The sequence below is a fragment of the Mucor mucedo genome (genome assembly GCF_025094135.1).
Source record: "Mucor mucedo strain NRRL 3635 chromosome Unknown EV154scaffold_43, whole genome shotgun sequence".
In the NCBI taxonomy this organism is placed as follows: domain Eukaryota; kingdom Fungi; phylum Mucoromycota; class Mucoromycetes; order Mucorales; family Mucoraceae; genus Mucor; species Mucor mucedo.
Window position 1 is genome coordinate 197,390 of NW_026252327.1, and position 25,987 is coordinate 223,376.

Consider the following 25,987-nt stretch of genomic DNA (forward strand, 5'->3'; position numbering starts at 1 on the left):
TTTCATTTCGCATGTCTTACAACCCACTTGTTTACACAGTATATACTACGATAATGAAACCAGCCATTAACAATTGTATGCAAGTCAAAGAAAAAGATACGCTATCATTTGTATTAGTTAAGAGAACCATTTATACAGTTATTGGAGTCAGTTATACGTATCAGACCATATATGTATGAGAGGCTTGTAACTGGAACATTAAGCCAAGTATCAGGGGAAACATATGCGCTGCGACTTGGTTTTGGTGGGTCTGAGTTTCTCCCTTTCTTTCATATAGATAACCGATGACAATATAAGAAATACTATCGAGAACAATGGTAGCTATTCTGTATTTATTCGAAAAGTGAAGCCGATCTCAATAAAAGGATGCATAATGGAAGTCCCCCAAAACTACGGACATGGTCAAAGTTTCTATGTCCACACCCTTTTTGAATTGTTCAAATTACGTCACTGAAGCAAGTTAGTGTATGTGTCAATGTTGATTTGAGTTAAATAAAGTGGGTAATATATAAAAAATATGATGTAACTAAACGATGTCTTTTTTTTTTGTTTCCATATGCTTAAAGGCGGAAGGATAGCAAATATCTCTTTTCCCAGACACGAGAGATTTTGCTACAGAAGAGTAGTCTAGCAAAAACTAATACCGCGATACAGTGTTAGTAGGTGTTAGACGGAAAGTTTGAATGCATGCTTCAACGCCGTCACTGAGTTCATGGTCAAATAAGGTTTCGTACTACAAATAAACGGATTATACGAAACGCCGTGAACTCCTTATTTGTGCTTTCGACGCTTTTAACATCGTTGTGGAAGAAAGAAGATGGAAGAAGTCTATGATTATTCTCGGCATACATATTGTATTCTTATCGGTAAGCGACTTATTTTTTTTAAATTACGGCGTTGCTTACTTCGTATAGATTTGGGCTATGACATCATCATCTCTGGACTGATAAACATTAATAAGCCAAAAGAGTTTTATCAAAGGTTAGTCGACATTAAAATAGCAGAATTTATGCGTGTATGTTTTTTTTGACGAATTTCTTTTTTAAAAAGATCTGAAAAAAAGTACCGTACCTCAATTTTATATGACACTACCACCAGAAAGGTCATTGCCAGAGGCAACATGGCTGATGAAGCGAATGAGAATCCGGAAGGTCTTCAAAAAGGCGTTATTTATGTACGCAACACCTTAAGCGAGCTTGCTGACATTTATTTAAAATCTAAGCAACAATCTTTCGATAATACGGCACTGTACGCGGTCTTGTACGAGGAAGCTATAGACCTGTTACAAAAAACACTAAAGCATTATAAACAAGACTTGAATAATGTAAATATGGATTTTTGTTATTCTTTGAATCTTCCAACCAGTTGGGACTTTAACATAGGAGAAGAATTATTCCGGCCTCTATTCGTAAAAGCTTGTCTTCTCCATGAAAATGATGGTCCGGGCAGGCTGGTGTTTTTTTCAATGTTAGAGTTGAAGTTTCTATACAGGCAGATAAATAGAGTATCACGGAACCATACGAACATAAAGTATGGTGATCAGCGTGTTATGTGTACAATAGATTATCGAGGTGCGTACTCCGTGGATTTGGAATTGGTATCAGTTCAATATCCTGCTTTCAGATTAACAGGAAAAGAATTGGTCCCACAATTGTTGAAACAGGCTCACTTTGTAATCCCGTTTGGACTAAAGGAACTACGATTATCATTAATGGCATGTGTAGAAAAGCATTGTGAGACTACGTTATCATCAGAATCTATCGACAACATGCTTAAAAAACTCAGTCAAGTTTACAAAAGATTTAACGACTTTGTAAGATTTAATGGAAATGAAATTGGGAAGATAATTAAAACCATTTTTTTTTTCTTTTGCCAGAAATATATAGGTGTTTTTCTAGATGGTCAGCCATTGCCAGACTTAAAATCTCGCTTGACGAATGAATCAATCACTGTAAGGGACATACTTGAACATTTTTTTGTTCATGCAGAAAAATTCTTTAGAAATGAAGTAGATAAACTTCTTGTAGGCAGGAGCAATACAGTACCTAGGCCATTAGACATTGTTTACAATAATCGAATCCCGTACACATTTTTAGCTATGGGGCTAATCTCATCAGTTTATTGCTGGTCGAGAAAGTATTTCGGGGAACTAAAAGAATCTTACATATCCGCGGAACTCAGTGACGATTCCCCCATATACGAGTCTTTTGGCTATGATGCCCGACAATATCTAACTCAAAAGCTTTTAAAAAACCGAATGGAAGAATTTAACGTGCGCAGAAACCCAATTATACTACCTAAAGAAACAACAATGGAAGAATCCAAAAGTTTCTTAAAGCCTATTATCTTCATTAATATCGGTAAATTGACTCCTTAGTAGTATCGGATTTGTACTTACCTATTCTATTTTGAAACCAAACAGACATATCGCCTACACAAATCCAGACTGTTTTAAAGTACCTAGATAAAGGTAGACAAGTTGGACAGAAGCAAAATTTTGAATGGTAATGGTGATAGGCCGCAGAATATCTTTTATCAGAAAATTCAAACTAAGTTTTGCTTCGTTGTATAACAGTAATATGCAACCATTGAATAGCTTCATCGACCAATCACAATTATACCAAAGGCCAGTACTACACATATCAAATAGGTAAAATTACTTAAAGAAACGCTTATGATTGTCAATTCTAATTGTGCGTTTAGGCTAAAGTTAGGTTTAGAAAAGATTTTTGGTGATTATCTTCAATTGTACTCAAGTTACAAAAGAAATGTGAAAAAAAAATTGCCAGTGAGCCCAGCATCCAAATTACTTGGCAGGGCTTTCCAAAATACGCGGAAGAGGAGTTCTTTAAGCAGTGATGAAAGGATAAAATCAAGCAAAAATCGGCTAAAGAGAATTAGAAATTTATTTGTTTCCTTGGATCCAAACTTATTTAAAGAGCTTATGGCAAACTTTGAAATGGACGATCTTTTTGCGTCAAAGGATGAATCTTGTGGTTCGGATAGCAAGTTATTTACTACATGCCATCCAGGTTACATGTATTTTTTTATGATCACATATCTGCACTGTCTCAACAAGCAGATAGAGGAAAAATTAGAAAGTACTGTAGTATCAAATTGGAGAGCCAACAGCATTTGGTATGGCGTCTCTATGAATAAAAGCATATTGGACACTGTGTTCGGCTCAATAACAAATTTGGAAAAGTCTTTCTTTGCAAGCGGAATACTCATGAAGGACGACGAACTTCGAAAAGCAAAATTCTGCACCCGTGGTGAAGAAATTCTACCAGCTATCCAACCCAAGTATCTACATTTGGACTTTAGGTTGAAATCATACTTTGTTGTTGCACAGATATCTTCAAAGCATATTCAACTTAGTTTGCATCAAGTGGTCAAACTGGCATCACCTGGAGAAGATCCAGCGTCCATCATTATTCAGGATGAAATAATACATATCGATGATGTATATGATACACTTTGTAAGAGTATTATGAAGAGCCTACAAATCAATTGTCAAGTTGACTATTGTACCACGCACAAGAACGGGGAAGATATACAATATGATTTTCAGTCATTTGGGATATATAGCAATATTTATCGAAATTTAAGACCATGCGTTGTTGAACTTGTAAGCTGGTATACCTATAGCTAGCGTCTCATTGTATTAATTACTTCTTGGTAGTTCGAAAAAAACAAATCAAATTTGGACATGGATTCCAAAATACAGCTGGATATCAACACGAAATGTGGTTGCAGTATAAGCATATTTCTTCGTGATATTATTGAAGTAAGCCTTATGTCAGTGATAGAAAGTATGGCAACAGATATAGTGGCTTCTTTGACCAACAAGAGACTATTTGGAGACAATATACCGAATTACATTTTCGTATTTGGAGATCCGTTCAATCTGGGGCAGGGTTCGAAGATCCACATCGCATACACCATGATTATGCAAAAAGCGATTGATGGCGGTGTATATATGAAAGAAAAAGATACAAAGATATTTGCACTAAGAGAATCTATTTTCCAATTACTGGAGACGTTTTTATCTGGAAAAAAGCCTTACATGTTTGAAAGGTTTGTCACCGGAACTTTGTGCCAAGTATCAAGCAATACATACGGGATACGGACTTCATATGCTTATCCATACCGATTTTTGCCTTTCACCCGAATAAACAGTGATGGTGATATCAAAAATACTATTGCAGGTGATGGTAGTTATTTGGTATTTATTCAGAAAGGGAAGCCAGTTCCAACAAAAGGGTTTATAATTCAAATCAATGAACCTGAAGGTAAGTTCGTTGCCATGATTATTCTGCTTCGTTTGTGCTAATGAGACCCACTTCTACTTACACATAGATATCGATTTAGGAATTCTTCAAATGGAAAGTTCAACCAGTACTGTTCCGGATAAGTATACTCTATTGCACGGCGACACTCCTGGTGTTACTTATGAAATATTCTCCACTAATTTGACGTATGATTGTATAAGTACATTTGTGGTAGAATATGAGCAGATTAGCAATAACTTATCTGTCAAATTATCAAGAGGATGTATGGGCAATATCCATGATATTTATAGACCTTATTACGCAACCGAAAATATAATCGAGCCATTGACACTCGCTTATATTTAACCTATCACTGCTTCAATAAAATTATATATTATACACAACAAATAAAAACCATCTCTTATTTGGATCGATTTACTTTAAACAACAACTCTGACAAACAATAATTCGACTACTCTAAATAACTAATTGTAATAAGACATCAAATTATCACCCAAAATACAATCTTTGATAGTTATGGAAAACAAAGTTTTTATTTTTATTTAAACAGCTAAATAAATCCTAAGCAGAAGGAGCACCAGCTTTTGCACGAGCAGCGGAAATAAGCGCAGCATGCGACCATGTAAGATCTCTTGCCCCCGTAGACTTTCCAGATCCCCGTTCAAACTGTTCAGACATCGACCCATTAGTCAATGCATAATTTTTAACAGTAGAAAGAAACTTATCCGCACCCAACGCGACGTTTTGTGTCATGGCATTAAAAGCAGCTGTACCGACCTTGTACACGGTCCCTTCAGCAGCAGCCGTATCGAATTTCTTAAAGAAGGGTAAACTAATGGAGGAGACCTTGACTTGACCCGCTAGTGTCCATTCCTTGATAGCACGATAATAAAGTTCTGCATAGGCGCTGGTTGCCAAATACCAAGGGTTACCTTGTCCATTCCCATTCCCATTGTACGTATCCTCGGGGTATCGACCGATAGCTGTACCCAAATAAGAAGGGGCATTGGCATTGATCTCATAGAGAGAACTAAATTTGCTTTCAACAACGACAGCTGTGGCCAAAATTTTATCGGATCCGGGTGTATAGAAACCGTCTGCGAGGGAACCTGAATTAGCAGCGATCAAGGTAGAGACATCGTAACCGGCTTTTTGAACACCCCCTGTGAGACTTTGGGTGACAGTAATGTAGGTACCGGACCAAAAGGTATCGATTTTGGTTTTGAGAGTGTTGGCGGTAGTGGTGTAGGTGGAGGCACGTGTGGTGTCACCGTTACGTGTAGCGAAATTTGCACCGTGGATCAAACCTTTGCGCATGACCATGAGTGTGTAAAAGTGAACACCGCTGCGTTCCTCCCTGGGTTTTTTTTTAAATAATAGACAGCTTGCGTTAGATTTTTTTTGTTTTTATGGGAGGGTTGAGTTTGTTTGGGTTCATTACCAGAGATCGAAACATCCGTCGGACCAAGTACTCACTACATAATCCAAATCCTTGAAAATTGCTATAAGATATTTTTATATGTAAATTAATATGACCAATAAAAGTAGTGAGTGGGTTATTTCGATGCAGCCCTTACCAGGTTTAAGTGTTCCAGTAACATAGGTATCATCACCGGACTGTTTAAGAATACTATCTGCAATCAAAATAAACGACGAAGCACGTTCAGCCGGGCCATCATTTTGAGGTCTAGATTTTTTAAACCAAATATTTACAACATTAGTCATTTTCTTTCACGTTGTTCAATTCAAATAACTGGACTTCAAAACAATATCATACTTTGTTATGTACTGCACAAATATTTTAAAAACATATTCAGCTCACTTTGTATCAAGTTGTCAAACTGGCATTACCTGGAGAAGATGCGACTACCATTGTTATTCAAGATGAAATAATTTACATAGATGATGTATATGATAGTCTATGTAAGAAAATTTTGGCGAAAACACAAATCGACCGTAAAATCAATTATTGCCTCACACACAATGCATATGGTGCTTTCGACTCGCTCCAAACTTATACCACTATTAGTCAGAACCTAAAGTTATACGTTTCTGAGATTTTTAAGTTAAATGGGACTACACTATTACTTTTACTTGGAGGTTTATTGGTAGTTGAAGATGAGCGAAGAAAGTTTGGATTTGGCTTGTAATAAGAAGTTAAATATGAACGACAACTGCGATTGTAATATCAGTTTTTTTCTTTGTAACATTATTGAAGTAAGCCTCAAGTCAATTATCGAAGATATTGCAACAATCATAGTGGCTTCTTTGACAAACAACAGAATATTTAGAAATTACGAAATGGAATATCTATTTGTTTTTGGAAATTCATTTTGCATGTCTTACAACCCAATTGTTTACACAGTATATACTACGATAATGAAACCAGCCATTAACAATTGTATGCAAGTCAAAGAAAAAGATACTCTATCATTTGTATTAGTTGAGAGAACCATTTATACAGTTATTGGAGTCAGTTACACGTATCAGACCATATATGTATGAGAGACTTGTAACTGGAACATTGTGCCAAGTATTAGGGGAAACATATGCGCTGCGACTTGGTTTTGGTGGGTCTGAGTTTCTCCCTTTCTTTCGTATAGATAAACGATGACAATATAAGAAATACTATCGAGAACAATGGTAGCTACTCTGTATTTATTCGAAAAGTGAAGCCGATCTCAACAAAAGGATGCATAGTGGAAGTCCCCCAAAACTACGGATATAGTCAAAGTTTCCATGTCCACACCCTTTTTGAATTGTTTGAATTACGTCATTCAAGCAAGTTAGTGTATGTGTTAATGTTGATTTGTGTTAAATAAAGTGGGTAATATATAAAAAATATGATGTAAACGATGTCTTTTTTTTTGTTTCCATATGCTTAAAGGCGGAAGGATAGCAAATATCTCTTTTCCCAGGAACTAGAGAGTTTGCCACCGAAGAGTAGTCTAGCAAAAACTAATATCGCGCTTCAATGTTAGTAGTTGTTAGATAGAAAGTTTGAATGCATACTTTTTCCCATCATTACCTTCATGGTCATACAAGATTGATGTGCCACAAAAAATTGGTCAAGTGAAACACTGTGTTCTCGTATTTGTGCCTTTTTCTCTTCTAACATCCTGTTGTAGAAGAAAGAAGATGGAAGAAGTCTATGACTATTCTCGGCATAGATATTGTATTAATATCGGTAAGCGACTTATTTTTTAAAATTACGGCGTTGCTTAATTCGTATAGATTTGGGCTATGACATGATCACCTCTATGGCAGTGGCCATCAATAAAACATCAGATGAAGATGAAATGTTAGTCGACATTAAATTAGCAGAATTTATACGTGTATTTTTTTTTTTTTTTTTGACAAATTCCGTTTTTAGGGATAGATTTGAATACGAATATCGCACCTCAATTTTATGTGACACTTCCACAAGAAATATCATTGCCAGAGGCTACAAGGCCGATGAAGCGAATGAGGATCCGAAAGGGTTCCAAGAAGGCGTTATTTATGTACACAACACCTTAAGCGAGCTTGCTGACATTTATTTAAAATCCAAGCAACAATCCTTCGACACTACGGCACTGTACGCGCTCTTGTGCGAGGAAGCTATAGACCTGTTACAAAAAATACTGGATCGTCATAAACAAGAATCGAATAGTGTGAATATGGATTTTTTTTATTCTTTGAATCTTCCAACCAGTTGGGATTATGAATTAAGAAAAGAATTGTTCCTGCCTCTATTCGTAAAAGCTGGTCTTCTCCATGAAAAAGATGGTCCGGGCAGGCTGGTGTTTTTTTCAATGTTGGAGTTAACGTTTCGTGACATACAGGGATATAGAACCTGGGATGATGATGATAGAAACATAAAGTATGGTGATCAGTGCCTTATTTGTACAATAGATTATCAAGGTACATACTCTGTGGATTTGAAATTGGTATCAGCTCAATATCCTGCTTTCAGATTACCACAAAGAAAATTGGTGCCACAATTGTTGAAACAAACTCACTTTGTAATCCCGTTTGGACTAAAGGAACTACGATTCTCACTAATAGCATGTGTGGAAAAGCATTGTGATACTACGTTATCATCAGAATCTATCGACGACATGCTTACAGAACTCAGTCAAGAGTACGATGGAATTAATTATTTTGTAAGAGTTAATTAAAAAGAAATTGGGAAAATAATTAAAAACGTTTTTTTTTTTGCCAGGAAGATATAGGTGATGTTTTACATGATCAGCCATTGCCAGACTTGAAATTTCGCTGGGCGAATAGATTAATCACTTTAGAGGACATACTTGAACATTTTTCTGGTTCTGCCGAAAAATTCTTAAGAAGTGAAGTAGATAAATTTCTTGTAGGCACGAGCAATACAGTACCTAGGCCATTAGACATTTTTTACAAAAATCGAATCCCGTACACATTTTTATCCGTGGGGATAATATTATCAGCTGATTGTTGTTCGAAAAAGTATTTCAGGGAACTAAAAGAATCTTACCCATCCGCGGAACTAGATTTATATTCCCCAAAATTTAAACTCTTTAATTATGATTACCGAACAGATGCAATTCAACAGCTTATGGAGAACCGAATGGAAGAATTTAATGTGCGTAGAAACCCAGTTATACTACCTAAAGAAACAACAATCGAAGAACCCAAAAGTTGCTTAAAGCCTATTATCTTCATCAATATCGGTAAATTGACTCCTTGGTAGTATCGGCTTCGTTTTTGACCTAACCTATTTTGAAACTAAATAGAGATATCGCCTGCACAAATCCAGGCCGGCTTTACATACTTAGATAAAGGTAGACAAGTTGTACAGAAGCAAAATATTGAATGGTAAAGGTGTTAGGCGACAAAATATCTTTTTAAAGAAAATCCAACTAAGTTTCATTTCATCGTATAATAGTAATATGCAACCGTTGAATTATTTTATCAAGCAATCAGAAATATATCAAAGACCAGTACTACAGATATCAAATAGGTAAAGCTACTTAAAAAAACGCTTATGATTGTCAATTCTAATTGTGCGTTTAGACTGAAGTTAGGTTTAGAAAAGATTTTTGGTGACTATCTTCAATTGTACTCAAGTTACAAAAGAAATGTGAAAAAAAGAATACCAGTGAGCCCAGCATCCAAATTACTTGGCAGGGCATTCCAAAATACGCGGAAGAGGAATACTTTAAGCATTGATGAAAGGATAAAATCAAAAAAAAATAGGTTAAAAAGAATTAGAAAATTATTTGTCTCCTTAGACCCGATCCTATTTAAAGAGCTTATGGCAAACATTGAAATGGACGATCTTTTTGCGTCGAAGGATGAATCTTGTGGTTCGGATAGCAAGTTATTTACTACATGTCATCCAGGTTACATGTATTTTTTTATAATCACATATCTGCACTGTCTCAACAAGCAAATAGAGAAAAAATTAGAAAGTGATGTAGGATCGAATTGGAGAGCCAACAACATTTGGTATGGTGTCTCTGTTGATAAAAAACTATTGGATACTGTATTCGGCTCAATAAAAAATCTGGAAAAATCTTTCTTTGCAAGTGGAATACTCAGGAAGGACGACGAACTTCGAAAAGCAAAATTGTGTACCCGTGGTGAAGAAATTCTACCAGCTCTCCAACACAAGTATCAGCATTTGGACTTTAGGTTGAAATCATACTTTGTTGTTGCACAGATATCTTCAAAGCATATTCAACTCAGTTTGCATCAAGTGGTAAAACTGGCCTCACCCGGAGAAGATCCAGCGTCCATCATTATTCAGGATGAGATTATACATATTCATGGCGTATATGACATACTTTGTAAGAGTATCATGAAGAGCATACAAGTCAATTGTCAAGTTGACTATTGTACCACGCACAAGAGTCAGGAAGGTACACAATATGATTTTCAGTCATTAGAGATATATAACAATATTTATCGAAATTTAAAACCATGCGTTGTTGAACTTGTAAGCTGGTATACCTATAACTAGCGTCTCATTGTATTAATTGCTTCTTGGTAGTTCGAAAAAAACAAATCAAATTTGGACATGGATTCCAAAATACAGCTGGATATCAACACGAAATGCGATTGCAGTATCAGTATTTCTCTTTGTGACATTATTGAAGTAGGCCTTATGTCAGTGATAGAAAGTATGACAACGGATATATTGTCTTCTTTGACCAACAAAAGACTATTTGGAAACTATGTCCCAAATTATATTTTTGTGTTTGGAGATCCGTTCAATCTGGCGCAGGGTTCAAAGATCCACATCGCATACACCATGATTATGCAAAAAGCGATTGATGACGGCGTATATATTAAAGAGAAAGATACAAAGATATTTGTACCAAGAGAATCTATTTTCCAATTATTGGAGACGTTTTTATTGGGAAAAAAGCCTTACATGTTTGAAAGGTTTGTCACTGGGACTTTGTGCCAAGTATCAAGCAATACATACGGGATACGGATTTCATATTCATACTGTTTGATCCCTTTCACACGAATAAACAGTGATGGTGATATCAAAAATACTATTCCAGATGATGGCAGTTTTGTGGTATTTATTCAGAAAGGGAAGCCAGTTCCAACAAAAGGGCTTATAATTCATATCAATGAACCAGAATGTAAGTTCGTTGCCATGATTGTACTTCTTCGTTTGTTCTAATGAGACCCACTTCTACTTACACATAGATATCATATTAGAAATTCTTGAATTAGAAAGTTCAACCAGTACTGTTCCGGACAAGTATACTCTATTGCACGGCGACACTCCTGGTGTTACTCATGAAATATTCTCCACTAATTTGACGTATGATTGTATAAGTACATTTGTGGTAGAATATGAGCAGATTAGCAATAACTTATCTATCAAATTATCAAGAGGATGTGTGGGCGATATCGATGATTATATTGAAAAACCTTATTACGAAACCGAAAATATAATCGAGCCATTGACACTTGCTTATATTTAACCTATCTGCTTCAATAAAATTATATATTATACACAACAAATAAAAACCATCTCTTATTTGCGTTAATTTACTATAACTAACAACTCTGATAAACAAATTCGGCTTCTCTGCATAACTAATTGTAATAAGACACCAAATTATCACCCAGCATATCTACAGTCTTTGAAAGTTATGAGGACAGAGTTATTATTTTTATTTAAACAGCTTAATAAATCTTAAGCAGAAGGAGCACCAGCTTTTGCACGAGCAGCAGAAATAAGCGCAGCATGTGACCAAGTAAGATCTCTTGCCCCCGTAGACTTTCCAGATCCCCGTTCATACTGTTCAGACATCGACCCATTGGTCAATGCATAATTTTTAACGGTAGAAAGAAACTTATCCGCACCCAACGCGACATTTTGTGTCATGGTATTAAAACCAGCTGTACCGACCTTGTACACGGTCCCTTCCACAGCAGCCGTATCGAATTTCTTAAAGAAGGGTAGACTAATGGAGGAGACCTTGACTTGACCCGCTAGTGTCCATTCCTTGATAGCACGATAATAAAGTTCTGCATAGGCGCTGGTTGCTAAATACCAAGGGTTACCTTGTCCATTCCCATTCCCATTGTACGTATCCTCGGGGTATCGACCGATAGCTGTACCCAAATAAGAAGGAGCATTGACATTGATATCATAGAGAGAACTAAACTTGCTTTCAACAACGACAGCGGTGGCCAAAATTTTATCGGATCCGGGTGTATAGAAACCGTCTGCGAGGGAACCTGAATTAGCAGCGATCAAGGTAGAGACATCGTAGCCGGCTTTTTGAACACCCCCTGTGAGACTTTGGGTGACGGTAATGTAGGTACCAGACCAAAAGGTATCGATTTTGGTTTTTAAGGTGTTGGCGGTAGTAATGTAGGTGGAGGCACGTGTGGTGTCACCGTTACGTGTAGCGAAATTTGCACCGTGGATCAAACCTTTGCGCATGACCATGAGTGTGTAAAAGTGAACACCATTGGCTTCCTCCCTAGATTTTTTTAATTGGAAGTTTAGCTTTTTTTTTTTTTTTTAAAAAAAAAAAAAAAAAAATGTCATTTTTGTTTGGGTTCATTACCAGAGATCGAAACATCCGTCGGACCAAGTACTCACTACATAATCCAAATCCTTGAAAATTGCTATAAAAAAAAAATGTCAATATGTAAATTAATATGAGTGGGGGGTTTTTTTTTTCGATGCAGCCCTTACCAGGTTTAAGTGTGCCAGTAACATAGGTATCATCACCGGATTGTTTAAGAATACTATCTGCAATTAAAATAAACGATGAAGCACGTTCAGCCGGGCCATCATTTTGAGGTCTAATATTTGATTTAAACAAACAAACAAAAAAAAAAAAAAATACATCAGTATACATTTTTTTTCACGTTATTCAATTCAAATGTTACCTTCCCCAGGCTCCAGTAAAACTGGATCCATCTGCATTAAACTTGGGCTCTCCTAAACAATTACAAGCAGTACTTGTCGATTGCGCATTAATAGAATAAGTCACATAATCCTTCAAGAGACCCACAGTGGCAGCGTCTCCCTTAAGCGTTGTATTATAATCATTAGCCATGACATACGAGACCAAAGCAGAATCACGAGTCCAAGAGTAATAATAATCTGGGCCAGAAGTAGACAACGAGGCAGCAATAAAACCCTTGGCAGCTCCCGCTGGGTTAATGTTACGGATCATGGCAGCACGACTGATACCCTCTTGAGTTTTAATCCATGTGGAGATGGTAGAGTTACCCGAGGGGAAAGCAGTGGATGTGGATGTAGGGGGTGTTTCAGTGGCAGTGGAAGTGGGAGAGGAAGAAGTGGTCGTGGTGGGAGGGGGTGTTGTAACAACGTAATTAGCGGATCCGTTGTTGTCATAGTAAGTCTTGCCACTGACATCGTACTAAGAAAAGAGACGATTTATTTATGTTGAAGACATGATGGGGGGGGGACTTACCTTGATGTAGAATTCTTTAATACTAGAGATAGCGGTAGAAGAGAATGTCCAAAATTCATAACTGGTATCACTGATACTTTCACTGAAAGCGGCTTTGACAAGATTAGCATTGTTGTTCCAATCACCTGTAGCGTCCGAGTAAATGACACTGACGACTTTGGTCAAATCAATATTTTTGACCTAGATGGTGGTTTCAGGGGGGATGAGATAGATGAAAGAAAGAGAGAAAGAAAGAGAGAGAGAACTTACATAGATTTTACCAGTAAATGATTTTCCAGCGACGTAATCATAGGATTGAACCTTGACTTCAGAAGTAGGAGGAGAGGTACTGACAACCGTAGCAGAGACATAGGAGAAACCGACCAGGATGAATAAAACCTGTTTCTTGAACAAGGTGTGAAGACACTTCATTTTTTTGATGTAGTTAATTTGAGATAATAATAATAATAAAAAATATAGAAGATGTCTTGGGATATTTATAACTTTATTCAACTCTTGTGGCCAAGACACTTTTTTTAAATTCTGTAAAAAAGGATAAAGTTACATTTGCACAAAATCCATTTTGTTCCCCGGGACGGTTTCCCAAGTACAGATCTCTCTTAATTTTGCATGGTACATTTTTTTTTTTCATCCATGCGATCGTATGACAGCCAATGAAAGATATATTGATTTGTGTGTACAAAAAAATTGACACTAATATGAAAAGCGTCAACTATTACTGCATTTAGAATCAATCATTTGATTGGGTTGGGAGTTTTTTTTTTTTTTTTTTTTTTTTTTTTTTTTTTTTTTTTTTTTTTTTTTTTTTGCCCCCTTTTTTTAAAAAAAGAAACACTTTTCATAAACAAGACATGCCTTTTGGATTAAAAGTACCTTCCAAGAACAAACTGATCTTTCGTGGTATGCAGGTGGTATTGCAGGTCTTGTCTATTCCAGTAACAAATATGCCCAAGATGCCAGAACAAGACTTGCTCAAGGAGTTTCTTTCCCTTTCTTTGATCTCTCTTCATTGTCTCACGACTTAGGAATCTAGGAAATGCCTCGTAAAGTCACAGTGTATATTACTGCACTGTCTGGCGATGGACTTGAAAAGAGTCGAATTTGGTTCCGTGAATATGTCAAGGTAATATAATACGCCAACCCAACGAAAAAAAAAAGCATGTATAAAAAAAAAAAAAAAAAACTGACACTTTTTTTTTGCATGCTACAGCCCATTCTTGTTGCAGGTGCTGTCGATTACGAAATTAAAGAAGCTAAATCACCTGGCCAAATCGAAACTTCTGTCATGGAAAAAATCGTTCAACGTCGTTGCGAAGCCGTCGAAACATCAGCAGACAATGCAGAATCAGCATACCACGAACAATTAGAAAACAATTGCAACACAGGTTTTTACATCACCTATGGATAACATGAACAACAAGAAAAGCGAAGTGGTTTCCGATGGTATTTTAGCGATTGGTAGAAATGCGTATCGTGAAGTGCTCAGCGCATTAGGCAAGGGATGAGATGATATTCTTGCTGTGTTTGTAGAGGTGCGTCTTCTAAAAGCGTAAGGACATAGAGAAGACAAAGGCTAAGACATCTTTTATTGCAGACGAAACCTTGGAAATGTTAAAACACACATCATTCAAGAATTCGACAATTTCTTGCTTCTGCTTGAGTTTTCACATATCATGTATATCCCCCGAATGAACATCCTTAGATGGGTTAGTCCGTCTTTGACTATAAATATATTGGGAAGCAGGAAAATACGCTGTAGATGCCCTATTGAACCAAATCGACATTTTTAAGAACGGGATCCAAATTTATAGCAAGAGGGAAAAAAAGGTATTGTATTAGACATGATATAGCCGAAGTATTGAGGAAATAGATATGCTAATTCAAGTAGATACAAGTATCTTTGGTAAGTTAGTGTATGTGTATATGTTAATTTGCGTTAAATAAAGTGTGTAATATACATATATAAAATATGATGTAAACGATGTCCTTTTTTATTTGTGTCCATATGCTTAAAAAGGGAATGATAGCAAAGGTCTCTTTTCCGAGGCACTAGAGATTTTGCGACAGAAGAGTAGTCTAGCAAAAACTAATATCGCGCTTCAATGTAGTGGGTTTTAGATAGAATCTTTGAATGCATGCTTCAACCCCGTCATTGAGTTCATGGTCAAATAAGGTTTCGTACTACAAATAAACGGATTATACGAAACGCCGTGAACTCATTTGTGCTTTCGACGCTTTTAACATCGTTGTGGAAGAAAGAAGATGGAAGAAGTCTATGACCATTCTCGGCATAGATATTGTATTTTTATCGGTAAGCGACTTATTTTTTTTTAAAAATTACGGCGTAGCTTACTTCGTTTAGATTTGGGCTATGACATCCTCACCTCTGGAGCGGTAGCCATTAATAGACCTCAATTAATTGTTAAAGGGTTAGTCGACATGAAATCAGCAGAATTTGTACGTGTATTTTTTTGACAGAGATTCCTTTTTTAAAAAAAAGGTCTGAACACGAATTCCGCACCTCAATTTTATATGACACTACCACCAGAAATATTATTGCCAGAGACTACAAGGCTGATGAAGCGAATAAGAATCCGAAAGGGCTCCAGGAAGGCGTTATTTATATACACAACACCCTAAGCGAGCTCGCTGACATTTACTTAAAACCCAATCAACAACCTTTCTATAATATGGCACTGTACGTGCTCTTATGCAAGGAAGCTATAGACCTGTTACAAATAATACGGTATTATTATGAACTAGGATTGAATAGTGTAGATATGGATTTTTGCTATTCTTTGAATTTTCCAACCAGTTGGGATTATGAAATAAGAGAAGAATTGTTCCTGCCTCTATTCGTAAAAGCTGGTCTTCTCCATAAAAATGATGGTCCGGGCAGGCTGGTGTTTTTTTCAATGTTAGAGTTAAATTTTCAGAACATACAGGCAGGTAGATACAACTATGCTGATAGAAACTTAAAGTATGGTGATCAGCGCGTTATGTGTACAATTGATTATCAAGGTACATACTCCGTGGATTTGAAATTGGTATCAGCTCAATATCCTGCCTTCAGATTAGCACAAAGAAAATTGGTGCCACAATTGTTGAAACAAACTCACTTTGTAATCCCGTTTGGACCAAAGGAACTACGATTATCATTAATAGCATGTGTGGAAAAGCATTGTGATACTACGTTATCATCAGAATCTATCGACAACATGCTTGATAAACTCAGTCGAAAGTACGATGGAATTAATTATTTTGTAAGAGTTAATTAAAAAGAAATTGGGAAAATAATTAAAAACGTTTTTTTTTTTTGCCAGGAAGATATAGGTGATGTTTTACATGATCAGCCATTGCCAGACTTGAAATCTCGCTGGGCGAATAGATTAATTACTTTAGAGGACATACTTGAACATTTTTCTGGTTCTGCCGAAAAATTCTTAAGAAGTGAAGTAGATAAATTTCTTGTAGGCACGAGCAATACAGTACCTAGGCCATTAGACATTTTTTACAAAAATCGAATCCCGTACACATTTTTAGCTATGGGGCTAATCTCATCAGTTTATTGCTGGTCGAGAAAGTATTTCGGGGAACTAAAAGAATCTTACATATCCGCGGAACTCGGTCATGATTCCCCCATATTCAAACTCGATGACTATCGTAGCCGAAGATTTGCAATTTTAGAGCTTTTAGAAAACCGAATGGAAGAATTTATCGTGCGTAGAAACCCAGTTATACTACCCAACGAAACAACAATGGAAGAACCCAAAAGTTGCTTAAATCCTATTATCTTCATCAATATCGGTAAATTGACTCCTTAGTAGTATCGGCTTCGTTTTAACCTAACCTATTTTGAAACCAAACAGACGTATCGCCTACACAAATCCAGACTGCTTTTACATACCTAGATAAAGGTAGACAAGTTGGACAGAAGCAAAACTTTGAATGGTAATGGTGATAGGAGGCAGAATGTCTTGTATAAGAAAGTCCAACTAAGTTCCATTTTATTGCATAATAGTAATATGCGACCATTGAATAGTTTCATCAAGCAATCAGAAATATATCAAAGACCAGTACTACAAATATCAAATAGGTAAAACTACTTGAAGAAACGCTTATGATTGTCAATTCTAATTGTGCGTTTAGACTGAAGTTAGGTTTAGAAAAGACTTTTGGTGACTACCTTGAATTATACTCAAGTTACAAAAATAATGGGAAAAAAAGAATACCAGCATCAAAATTACTTGGCCGGGCTTTCCAAAATATGCGGAAGAGAAAGATTTCAAGTAATGTTGAATGGATAAAAACAAGTAAAAATCGACCAAAGAAAATCAGAAAATTATTTGTTTCCTCAAACCCAAACCTATTTGAACAGCTTACGGCAAACTTTGACATGGACGATTTTTTTGTGTCGAAGGACGAATTTCCTGCTTCGGATAGCAAGTTATTCACTACATGCCATCCAGGTTACATGTATTTTTTTATGCTCACATATCTGCACTGTCTCAACAAGCAAATAGAGAAAAAATTGGAAAGTAATTTCGGAAAGAACTGGCAAGCCGACAAAATTTGGTATGGTGTCTCTATTGATAAAAATCTATCGGACAATGTATTCGGTACAATAAAGAAATTGGAAAAATCATTCTTTGCAAGTGGAATAATCAGGAAGAACGACGACCTTCGAAAAGCAAAATTCTGTACCCGTGGTGAAGAAATTCTACAAGCTATCCAACACAAGTATCAGCATTTGGACTTTAGGTCGAAATCATACTTTGTTGTTGCACAGATATCTTCAAAGCATATTCAACTTAGTTTGCATCAAGTGGTCAAACTGGCATCACCTGGAGAAGATCCAGCGTCCATCATTATTCAGGATGAAATAATACATATCGATGATGTATATGATACACTTTGTAAGAGTATTATGAAGAGCATACAAATCAATTATCAAGTTGACTATTGTACCACACATAAGTACGGGAAGGATATACAATATGATTTCCAGTCATTTGAGATGTATAGCAATATTTATCGAAATTTAAAACCATGTGTTGTTGAACTTGTAAGATGGTATACCTATAACTAGCGTCTCATTGCATTAATTGCTTCTTGGTAGTTCGAAAAAAACAAATCAAATTTGGACATGAATTCCAAAATACAACTGAATATCAACACGAAATGCGGCTGCAGTATAAGCATATTTCTTCGTGATATTATTGAAGGTGGCCTTATGTCAGTGATAGAAAGTATTACAACTGATATAGTGGCTTCTTTGACTAACAAAAGATTATTTGGAAACTATGTATCGAATTATATTTTTGTGTTTGGAGATCCGTTCAATCTGGGGCAGGGTTCAAAGATCCACATCATATACACCATGATTATGCAAAAAGCAATTGATGACGGCGTTTATATTAAAGAAAAAGACACAATGACATTTGTACTAAGAGAATCAATTTTCCAATTACTGGAGACGTTTTTAACTGGGAAAAAGCCTTACATGTTTGATAGGTTTGTCACTGGAACTTTGTGCCAAGTATCAAGCAACACATACGGGATGCGGATTCTATCATATCATTCACGCGATTCAATGCCTTTCACCCGAATAAACAGTGATGGTGATATCAAAAATACTATTGCAGGTACTGGTAGTTATTTGATATTTATTCAGAAAGGGAAGCCAGTTTCAACAAAAGGGCTTATAATTCAAATGAAATACGGATGTTGTAAGTTCGTTGCCATGATTATTCTACTTCGTTTGTGCTAATGTGACCCACTTCTACTTACACAAAGCTACCGAATTAAAAATTCTTCAATTAGAAAGTTCAACCAGTACTGTTCCGGACAAGTATACACTATTGCACGGCGACACTCCTGGTGATACTTATAAAATATTATCCGATGATTTGACGTCTCGTATTATCAGAAACGTTGTGGTAGAATATGAGCTGATTAGCAATAATTTATCGATCAAAATATCAAGAGGATGTATGGCCGATATTGAAGACTATATTGATAAACCTTATTACGCAGCCGTAAATATCATAGAGCCATTGACATTCGCTTATATTTAACATATCATTGCTTCAATAAAATTATATATTACATACAACTGATTTAAACCATCTCTTATTTGCATTGTTTTACTTTATTCAACAACTCTGATAAACAAATTTGGCTTCTCTGCATAAATAATTGTAATAAGACATCAAATTATCACCCAAAATACAGTCTTTGATAGTTATGAGAACAGAGTCTTTATTTTTATTTAAACATCTAAATAAATCTTAAGCAGAAGGAGCACCAGCCTTTGCACGAGCAGCAGAAATAAGCGCAGCATGCGACCAAGTAAGATCTCTGGCCCCCGTGGACTTTCCAGATCCCCGTTCATACTGTTCAAACATCGACCCATTGGTCAATGCATAATTTTTAACGGGCAACATTTTGTGTCATGGCATTAAAAGCAGCGGTACCGACCTTGTACACGGTCCCTTCCACAGCAGCCGTATCGAATTTCTTAAAGAAGGGTAAACTAATGGAGGAGACCTTGACTTGACCCGCTAGCGTCCATTCCTTGATAGCACGATAATAAAGTTCTGCATAGGCGCTGGTTGCCAAATACCAAGGGTTACCTTATGTCCATTCCCGTTACCATTATACGTATCCTCGGGGTATCGACCGATGGATGTACCCAAATAAGAAGGAGCATTGACATTGATATCATAGAGAGAACTAAACTTGCTTTCAACAACGACAGCGGTGGCCAAAATTTTATCGGATCCGGGTGTATAGAAACCGTCTGCGAGGGAACCTGAATTAGCAGCGATCAAGGTAGAGACATCGTAACCGGCTTTTTGAACACCCCCTGTGAGACTTTGGGTGACGGTAATGTAGGTACCCGACCAAAAGGTATTGATTTTGGTTTTGAGAGTGTTGGCGGTAGTGGTGTAGGTGGAGGCACGTGTGGTGTCACCGTTACGTGTAGCGAAATTTGCACCGTGGATCAAACCTTTGCGCATGACCATGAGTGTGTAAAAGTGAACACCGTTGGCTTCCTCCCTAGATATTTTTTTAAGAATAGACAGGTTGTGTTAGGTTTTTTTATTGTTTTTTTTTGGGAGGGTTGGGTTTGTTTGGGTTCATTACCAGAGATCAAAACACCCGTCGGACCAAGTACTCACTACATAATCCAAATCCTTGAAAATTGCTATAAGATATTTTTATATGTAAATTAATATGGCCAATAAAAGTAGTGAGTGGGCTTTTTTTTCGATGCAGCCCTTACCAGGTTTAAGTGTTCCAGTAACATAGGTATCATCACCGGACTGTTTAAGAATACTATCTGCAATCAAAATAAACGACGAAGCACGTTCAGCCGGGCCATCATTTTGAGGTCTAAATTTTTTAAACCAAACATTTACAACATTAGTCGTTTTCTTTCACGTTGTTCAATTCAAATAACTGGACTTCAAAACAATATCATACTTTGTTATGTACTGCACAAATATTTTAAAAACATATTCAGCTCGCTTTGCATCAAGTTTTCAAACTGGCATTACCTGGAGAAGATGCGACTACCATTGTTATTCAAGATGAAATAATTTACATAGATGATGTATATGATAGTCTATATAAGAACATTTTGGCGAACACACAAATCGACCGTAAAATCAATTATTGCCTCACACACAATGCATATGGTGCTTTCGACTCGCTCCAAACTTATACCAGTATACGTCAGAACCTAAAGTTATACGTTTCTGAGATTTTTAAGTTAAATGGGACTACACTATTACTTTTACTTGGAGGTTTATTGGTAGTTGAAGATGAGCGAAGAAAGTTTGGATTAGGATTGTAATAAGAAGTTAAATATGAACGACAACTGCGATTGTAATATCAGTATTTTTCTTCGTAACATTATTGAAGTAAGCCTCAAGTCAGTCATAGAAGATGTTGGAACAATCATAGTGGCTTCTTTGACAAACAACAGAATATTTAGAAATTACGAAATGGAATATCTATTTGTTTTAGGGAATTCATTTCGCATGTCTTACAACTCAATTGTTTACACAGTATATACTATGATAATGAAACCAGCCATTAACAATTGTATGCAAGTCAAAGAAAAAGATACGCTATTATTTGTATTAGTTAAGAGAACCATTTATACAGTTATTGGAGTCAGTTATACGTATCAGACCATATATGTATGAGAGGCTTGTAACTGGAACATTAAGCCAAGTATCAGGGAAAACATATGCGCTGCGACTTGGTTTTGGTGGGTCTGAGTTTCTCCCTTTCTTTCATATAGATAAACGATGACAATATAAGAAATACTATCGAGAACAATGGTAGCTACTCTGTATTTATTCGAAAAGTGAAGCCGATCTCAACAAAAGGATGCAAAGTGGCAGTTCCCCAAAACTACGGATATAGTCGAAGTCTCCATGTCCATACCCTTTTTGAATTGTTTAAATTACGTCATTCAAGCAAGTTAGTGTATGTGTCAATGTTGATTTGCGTTAAATAAAATGGGTAATATATAAAAAATATGATGTAAACGATAACTTTTTTTTATTTGTTTCCATATGCTTAAAGGGCAGGGATAGTGAAGGTCTCCTTTCCCAGAAACTAGAGATTTTGCTACAGAAGAGTAGTCTAGTAAAAACTAATATTGCGCTTGAATGTTAGTAGGTGTTAGACGGAAAGTTTGAATGCATGCTTCAACGCCGTCATTGAGTTCATGGTCAAATAAGGTTTCGTACTACAAATAAACGGATTATACGAAACGCCGTGAACTCCGTACTTGTGCTTTCGACGCTTTTAACATCGTTGTGGAAGAAAGAAGATGGAAGAACTCTATGACTATTCTGGGCATAGATATTGTATTTTTATCGGTAAGCGACTTATTTTTTTTAAAAAATTACGGCGTAGCTTACTTCGTTTAGATTTGGGCTATGACATCCTCACCTCTGGAGCGGTAGCCATTAATAGACCTCAATTAATTGTTAAAGGGTTAGTCGACATGAAAACAGCAGAATTTGTACGTGTATTTTTTTGACAGAGATTCCTTTTTAAAAAAAGTTCTGAACACGAATACTGCACCTCAATTTTATATGACACTACGACGAGAAATATCATTGCCAGAGGCAACATGGCTGATGAAGCGAATGAGAATCTGGAAGGCCTCCAAGAAGGCGTTATTTATGTACGCAACACCTTAAGCGATCTTGCTGGCATTTATTTAAAATCAAATCAACAATCCTTCGTCACTACGGCACTGTACGCGCTCTTGTACGAGGAAGCTATAGACCTGTTACAAAAAATACTGGATCGTTATAAACAAAAATTGAATAGCGTAAATATGGATTTTTATTATTCTTTGAATCTTCCAACCAGTTGGGATTATAAAATAAGAGAAGATTTGTTCCTGCCTCTATTCGTAAAAGCTGGTCTTCTCCATGAAAATGATGGTCCGGGGAGGCTGCTGTTTTTTTCGATGTTAGAGTTAAATTTTCAAAACTTGCAGATGAAAAGAGGAATTCGGGACGCCACAAACTTAAAGTATGGTGATCAGCGCGTTATGTGTACAATAGATTATCAAGGTACATACTCCGTGGATTTGAAATTGGTATCAGCTCAATATCCTGCTTTCAGATTAGCACAAAGAAAATTGATGCCACAATTGTTGAAACAAACTCACTTTGTAATCCCGTTTGGACCAAATGAACTACGATTGTCATTAATAGCATGTGTAGAAAAACATTGTGATACTACGTTATCATCAGAATCTATCGACAACATGCTTGATAGACTCAGTCGAATGTACGATAGAATTGATTATTTTGTAAGAGTTAATTAAAATGAAATTGGGAAAATAATTAAAAACGTTTTTTTTTTCTTTTTGCCAGAGAACAACAAGTGGTGTCTTAAATAATCAGCCATTGCCAGACTTAAAATCTCGCAGGACGAATAGATCAATCACTTTAGGAGACATACTTGAATATTTTTCAAGTTATGCAGAAAAATTCTTTAGAAATGAAGTAGATAAGCTTCTTATAGGCAGGAGCAATATAGTACCCAGGCCATTGGACATTTTTTACACAAGGCGAATCCCGAGAACATTTTTAACCCTGGGGATAATCTCATCAGTTAATTGTTGGTCGAAAAAGTATTTCAGGGAACTTAAAGAATTTTACATATCCGCGGAACTCGGTGGTGATTTCCCCATATTCGAACTCTTTTACTATCGTTTCCGAAAATATGCAACTCAAGTGCTTTTAGAAAACCGAATGGAAGAATTTAACGTGCGCAGAAACCCAATTATACTACCCAACGAAACAACAATGGAAGAACCCAAAAGTTGCTTAAATCCTATTATCTTCATCAATATCGGTAAATTGACTCTTTAGTAGTATCGGATTCGTACTTACCTATTCTATTTTGAAACTAAACAGACATATCGTCTACACGAATTCAGACTGCTTTTACATACCTAGATAAAGGTAGACAAGTTGGACAGAATCAAAATTTTGAATGGTAATCGTGATAGGCGTCAAAATATCTTTACAAAATAGTCCAATTAAATTATATTGTATTGCATAATAGTAATATGCGACCGTTGAATAGTTTCATCGAGCAATCAGAAATATATCAAAGACCAGTACTACAAATATCAAATAGGTAAAACTACTTAAAGAAACGCTTATGATTGTCGATTCTAATTGTGCGTTTAGACTAAAGTCAGGTTTAGAAAAGATTTTTGGTGATCACCTTAAATTATACTCAAGTTACAAAAAAAATGTGAAAAAAAGGGAACCAGTGAACCGAGTATTCGAATTGCTTGGTGGGGCTTTCCGAAGCATGCGGAAGAGAAGTATTTTAAGGATAAAATCAAGTAAAAATCCCCAGAAGGAAATCAGAAAATTATTTCTTTTAAAACGAAAATTATTTGAACAGCTTTTACGGTAAACTTTGACATGGACGATCTTTTTGCGTCGAAGGATGAATCTTGTGGTTCGGATAGCGAGTCATTTACTACATGCCATCCAGGTTACATGTATTTTTTTATGATCACATATCTGCACTGTATCAACAAGCAAATAGAGGCAAAACTAGAAAGTGATGTAGGATTGAATTGGCGAGCCAACAACATTTGGTATGGCGTCTCTGTCGATAAAAACCTATTGGACACTGTATTCGGCTCAATAAACAATTTGGAAAAAATATTCTTTGCAAGTAGAATATTAAAGAAGGACGACGACCTTCGAAAAGCAAAATTCTGCACTCGTGGTGAGGAAATTCTACCAGCTCTCCAACACAAGTATCAACATTTGGACTTTGGTTTGAAATCATACTTTATTGTTGCACAGATATCTTCAAAGCATATTCAACTCAGTTTGCATCAAGTTGTTAAACTGGTATCACCCGAAGAAGATCCAGCGTCCATCATTATTCAGGATGAAATGTTACATATCGATGATGTATCTGATACACTTTGTAAGAGTATTATGAAGAGCCTACAAGTCAATTGTCAAGTTGATTATTGTACCACACACAAGAGTCAGGGAGATACACAATATGATTTTCAGTCATTAGAGATATATAGCAATATTTATCGAAATTTAAAACCATGTGTTGTTGAACTTGTAAGTTGGTACACCTATAACTAACGTCTCAGTTTATTAACTGCTTCTTGGTAGTTCGAAAAAAACAAATCAAATTTGGACATGGATTCCATTATACAGCTGAGTATCAACACGAAATGTGGTTGCAGTATAAGCATATTTCTTCGTGATATTATTGAAGTAGGCCTTATGTCAGTGATAGAAGGTATAACAACAGATATAGTGGCTTCTTTGACTGACAAAACGTTATTCGGAAACTATGTGCCGAATTATATTTTTGTGCTTGGAAATCCGTTCAATCTGGTGCAGCGTTCAAAAATTCACACAGCATACACCATGATAATGCAAAAAGCAATTGATGACGCCGTATATATCAAAGAAAAAGATACAAAGACATTTGTACCAAGAGAATCTATTTACCAATTACTGAAGACGTTTTCATCTAGAAAAAAGCCTTACATGTTTGATAGGTTTGTCACTGGAACTTTGTGCCAAGTATCAAGCAATACATACGGGATGCGAATTTCATTTAATTTTCCAGTCGAATGGATGACTTTCACCCGAATAAACAGTGATGGCGATATCAAAAATACTATTGCAGATGATGGTAGTTATTTGGTACTTATACAGAAAGGAAAGCCAGTTCCTACAAATGGGCATATAATTCAAATCAATAAACCTGAAGGTAAGTTCGTTGCCATGATTGTTCTTCTTCGTTTGTGCTAATGAGACTCACTTCTACTTACACATAGGTATCTCTTTAAATTTTCTTCCATTAGAAAGTTCAACCAATACCATTCCGAACAAGTATGCTCTATTGCACGGCGACACTCCTGGTGGTACATATAAAATATACGCCAGTGCTTTATCGCGTTATAGAATTGGAACATTTGTGGTAGAATATGAGCAGATTAGCAATAATTTATCTATCAAAGTGTCACGAGGATGTATGGGTCATATTAGGGACTATATTGATAGACTTTATTACGTAACCGAAAATGTCATGGAGCCATTGACACTCGCTTATATATAACCTATCTTTCCTTCAATAAAATCATATATTATACACAACAAATTAAAACCATCTCTTATTTTGCATTGATTTACTTTAAATAACAACTCTGAT

At 36.1% G+C, this 25,987-nt stretch overlaps 13 protein-coding genes across 13 annotated transcripts; 9 read left to right on the top strand and 4 right to left on the bottom strand.

The window, feature by feature from the left end:
• Window positions 1-817: 817 nt before the first annotated feature.
• Window positions 818-2,098, top strand: EV154DRAFT_551584 (uncharacterized protein; the record flags this gene model as incomplete). The annotated part of the gene is made up of 5 exons (XM_051604990.1): window positions 818-866; window positions 915-981; window positions 1,051-1,813; window positions 1,877-1,951; window positions 2,028-2,098. The coding sequence occupies 5 exons, from the start codon at window positions 818-820 to the stop codon at window positions 2,055-2,057; spliced, it is 984 nt and encodes a 327-aa protein (XP_051457834.1). The 3' UTR covers window positions 2,058-2,098.
• EV154DRAFT_224061 (uncharacterized protein) lies at window positions 2,016-4,774 on the top strand. Its single transcript, XM_051594448.1, has 5 exons — window positions 2,016-2,360; window positions 2,423-2,650; window positions 2,704-3,628; window positions 3,683-4,292; window positions 4,360-4,774. Exons 2-5 carry the CDS (start codon window positions 2,502-2,504, stop codon window positions 4,635-4,637), a joined length of 1,962 nt encoding a protein of 653 aa, XP_051457835.1. The 5' UTR covers window positions 2,016-2,360; window positions 2,423-2,501; the 3' UTR covers window positions 4,638-4,774.
• Window positions 4,775-4,853: 79 nt separating this feature from the next.
• On the bottom strand, window positions 4,854-6,017 carry EV154DRAFT_563353 (Six-hairpin glycosidase-like protein; the record flags this gene model as incomplete). The annotated part of the gene is made up of 3 exons (XM_051605776.1): window positions 4,854-5,649; window positions 5,734-5,794; window positions 5,870-6,017. The coding sequence occupies 3 exons, from the start codon at window positions 6,015-6,017 to the stop codon at window positions 4,854-4,856; spliced, it is 1,005 nt and encodes a 334-aa protein (XP_051457836.1).
• A 1,378-nt stretch (window positions 6,018-7,395) lies between these two features.
• On the top strand, window positions 7,396-8,751 carry EV154DRAFT_224145 (uncharacterized protein). Its single transcript, XM_051594450.1, has 4 exons — window positions 7,396-7,479; window positions 7,527-8,195; window positions 8,248-8,437; window positions 8,497-8,751. The coding sequence occupies exons 1-3, from the start codon at window positions 7,431-7,433 to the stop codon at window positions 8,280-8,282; spliced, it is 753 nt and encodes a 250-aa protein (XP_051457837.1). The 5' UTR covers window positions 7,396-7,430; the 3' UTR covers window positions 8,283-8,437; window positions 8,497-8,751.
• A 353-nt stretch (window positions 8,752-9,104) lies between these two features.
• On the bottom strand, window positions 9,105-9,451 carry EV154DRAFT_508211 (uncharacterized protein). The gene is made up of 3 exons (XM_051601504.1): window positions 9,324-9,451; window positions 9,196-9,270; window positions 9,105-9,125 (listed from the first exon to the last, which is right to left on the bottom strand). Exons 1-2 carry the CDS (start codon window positions 9,440-9,442, stop codon window positions 9,222-9,224), a joined length of 168 nt encoding a protein of 55 aa, XP_051457838.1. The 5' UTR covers window positions 9,443-9,451; the 3' UTR covers window positions 9,105-9,125; window positions 9,196-9,221.
• On the top strand, window positions 9,445-11,316 carry EV154DRAFT_224143 (uncharacterized protein). Its single transcript, XM_051594449.1, has 3 exons — window positions 9,445-10,248; window positions 10,303-10,839; window positions 10,974-11,316. Exons 1-3 carry the CDS (start codon window positions 9,565-9,567, stop codon window positions 10,983-10,985), a joined length of 1,233 nt encoding a protein of 410 aa, XP_051457839.1. The 5' UTR covers window positions 9,445-9,564; the 3' UTR covers window positions 10,986-11,316.
• Window positions 11,317-11,466: 150 nt separating this feature from the next.
• EV154DRAFT_588391 (glucoamylase glam) lies at window positions 11,467-13,648 on the bottom strand (the record flags this gene model as incomplete). The annotated part of the gene is made up of 6 exons (XM_051606828.1): window positions 13,481-13,648; window positions 13,232-13,411; window positions 12,681-13,177; window positions 12,484-12,593; window positions 12,353-12,413; window positions 11,467-12,265 (listed from the first exon to the last, which is right to left on the bottom strand). The coding sequence occupies exons 1-6, from the start codon at window positions 13,640-13,642 to the stop codon at window positions 11,470-11,472; spliced, it is 1,806 nt and encodes a 601-aa protein (XP_051457840.1). The 5' UTR covers window positions 13,643-13,648.
• A 616-nt stretch (window positions 13,649-14,264) lies between these two features.
• On the top strand, window positions 14,265-14,558 carry EV154DRAFT_508225 (mitochondrial import inner membrane translocase subunit Tim54; the record flags this gene model as incomplete). The annotated part of the gene is made up of 2 exons (XM_051601505.1): window positions 14,265-14,354; window positions 14,442-14,558. Coding segments are annotated over 2 exons (207 nt in total), but the record flags the coding sequence as incomplete, so codon positions are not given.
• A 632-nt stretch (window positions 14,559-15,190) lies between these two features.
• EV154DRAFT_224209 (uncharacterized protein) lies at window positions 15,191-16,643 on the top strand. Its single transcript, XM_051594451.1, has 3 exons — window positions 15,191-15,542; window positions 15,594-15,660; window positions 15,732-16,643. The coding sequence occupies exons 1-3, from the start codon at window positions 15,494-15,496 to the stop codon at window positions 16,507-16,509; spliced, it is 894 nt and encodes a 297-aa protein (XP_051457842.1). The 5' UTR covers window positions 15,191-15,493; the 3' UTR covers window positions 16,510-16,643.
• A 1,062-nt stretch (window positions 16,644-17,705) lies between these two features.
• On the top strand, window positions 17,706-18,362 carry EV154DRAFT_508240 (uncharacterized protein; the record flags this gene model as incomplete). Its single annotated transcript, XM_051601506.1, is given in 3 exon segments — window positions 17,706-18,059; window positions 18,108-18,320; window positions 18,340-18,362. The coding sequence occupies 2 exon segments, from the start codon at window positions 17,706-17,708 to the stop codon at window positions 18,318-18,320; spliced, it is 567 nt and encodes a 188-aa protein (XP_051457843.1). The 3' UTR covers window positions 18,340-18,362.
• A 1,159-nt stretch (window positions 18,363-19,521) lies between these two features.
• On the bottom strand, window positions 19,522-20,815 carry EV154DRAFT_563358 (Six-hairpin glycosidase-like protein; the record flags this gene model as incomplete). Its single annotated transcript, XM_051605777.1, has 7 exons — window positions 19,522-19,605; window positions 19,676-19,807; window positions 19,867-20,293; window positions 20,381-20,441; window positions 20,520-20,670; window positions 20,720-20,730; window positions 20,794-20,815. The coding sequence occupies 7 exons, from the start codon at window positions 20,813-20,815 to the stop codon at window positions 19,522-19,524; spliced, it is 888 nt and encodes a 295-aa protein (XP_051457844.1).
• Window positions 20,816-22,156: 1,341 nt separating this feature from the next.
• Window positions 22,157-24,022, top strand: EV154DRAFT_224261 (uncharacterized protein). The gene is made up of 5 exons (XM_051594453.1): window positions 22,157-22,249; window positions 22,319-23,081; window positions 23,146-23,629; window positions 23,692-23,917; window positions 23,971-24,022. The coding sequence occupies exons 2-4, from the start codon at window positions 22,389-22,391 to the stop codon at window positions 23,775-23,777; spliced, it is 1,263 nt and encodes a 420-aa protein (XP_051457845.1). The 5' UTR covers window positions 22,157-22,249; window positions 22,319-22,388; the 3' UTR covers window positions 23,778-23,917; window positions 23,971-24,022.
• EV154DRAFT_224255 (uncharacterized protein) lies at window positions 24,023-25,940 on the top strand. The gene is made up of 2 exons (XM_051594452.1): window positions 24,023-24,882; window positions 24,937-25,940. The coding sequence occupies exons 1-2, from the start codon at window positions 24,214-24,216 to the stop codon at window positions 25,585-25,587; spliced, it is 1,320 nt and encodes a 439-aa protein (XP_051457846.1). The 5' UTR covers window positions 24,023-24,213; the 3' UTR covers window positions 25,588-25,940.
• Window positions 25,941-25,987: the final 47 nt, after the last annotated feature.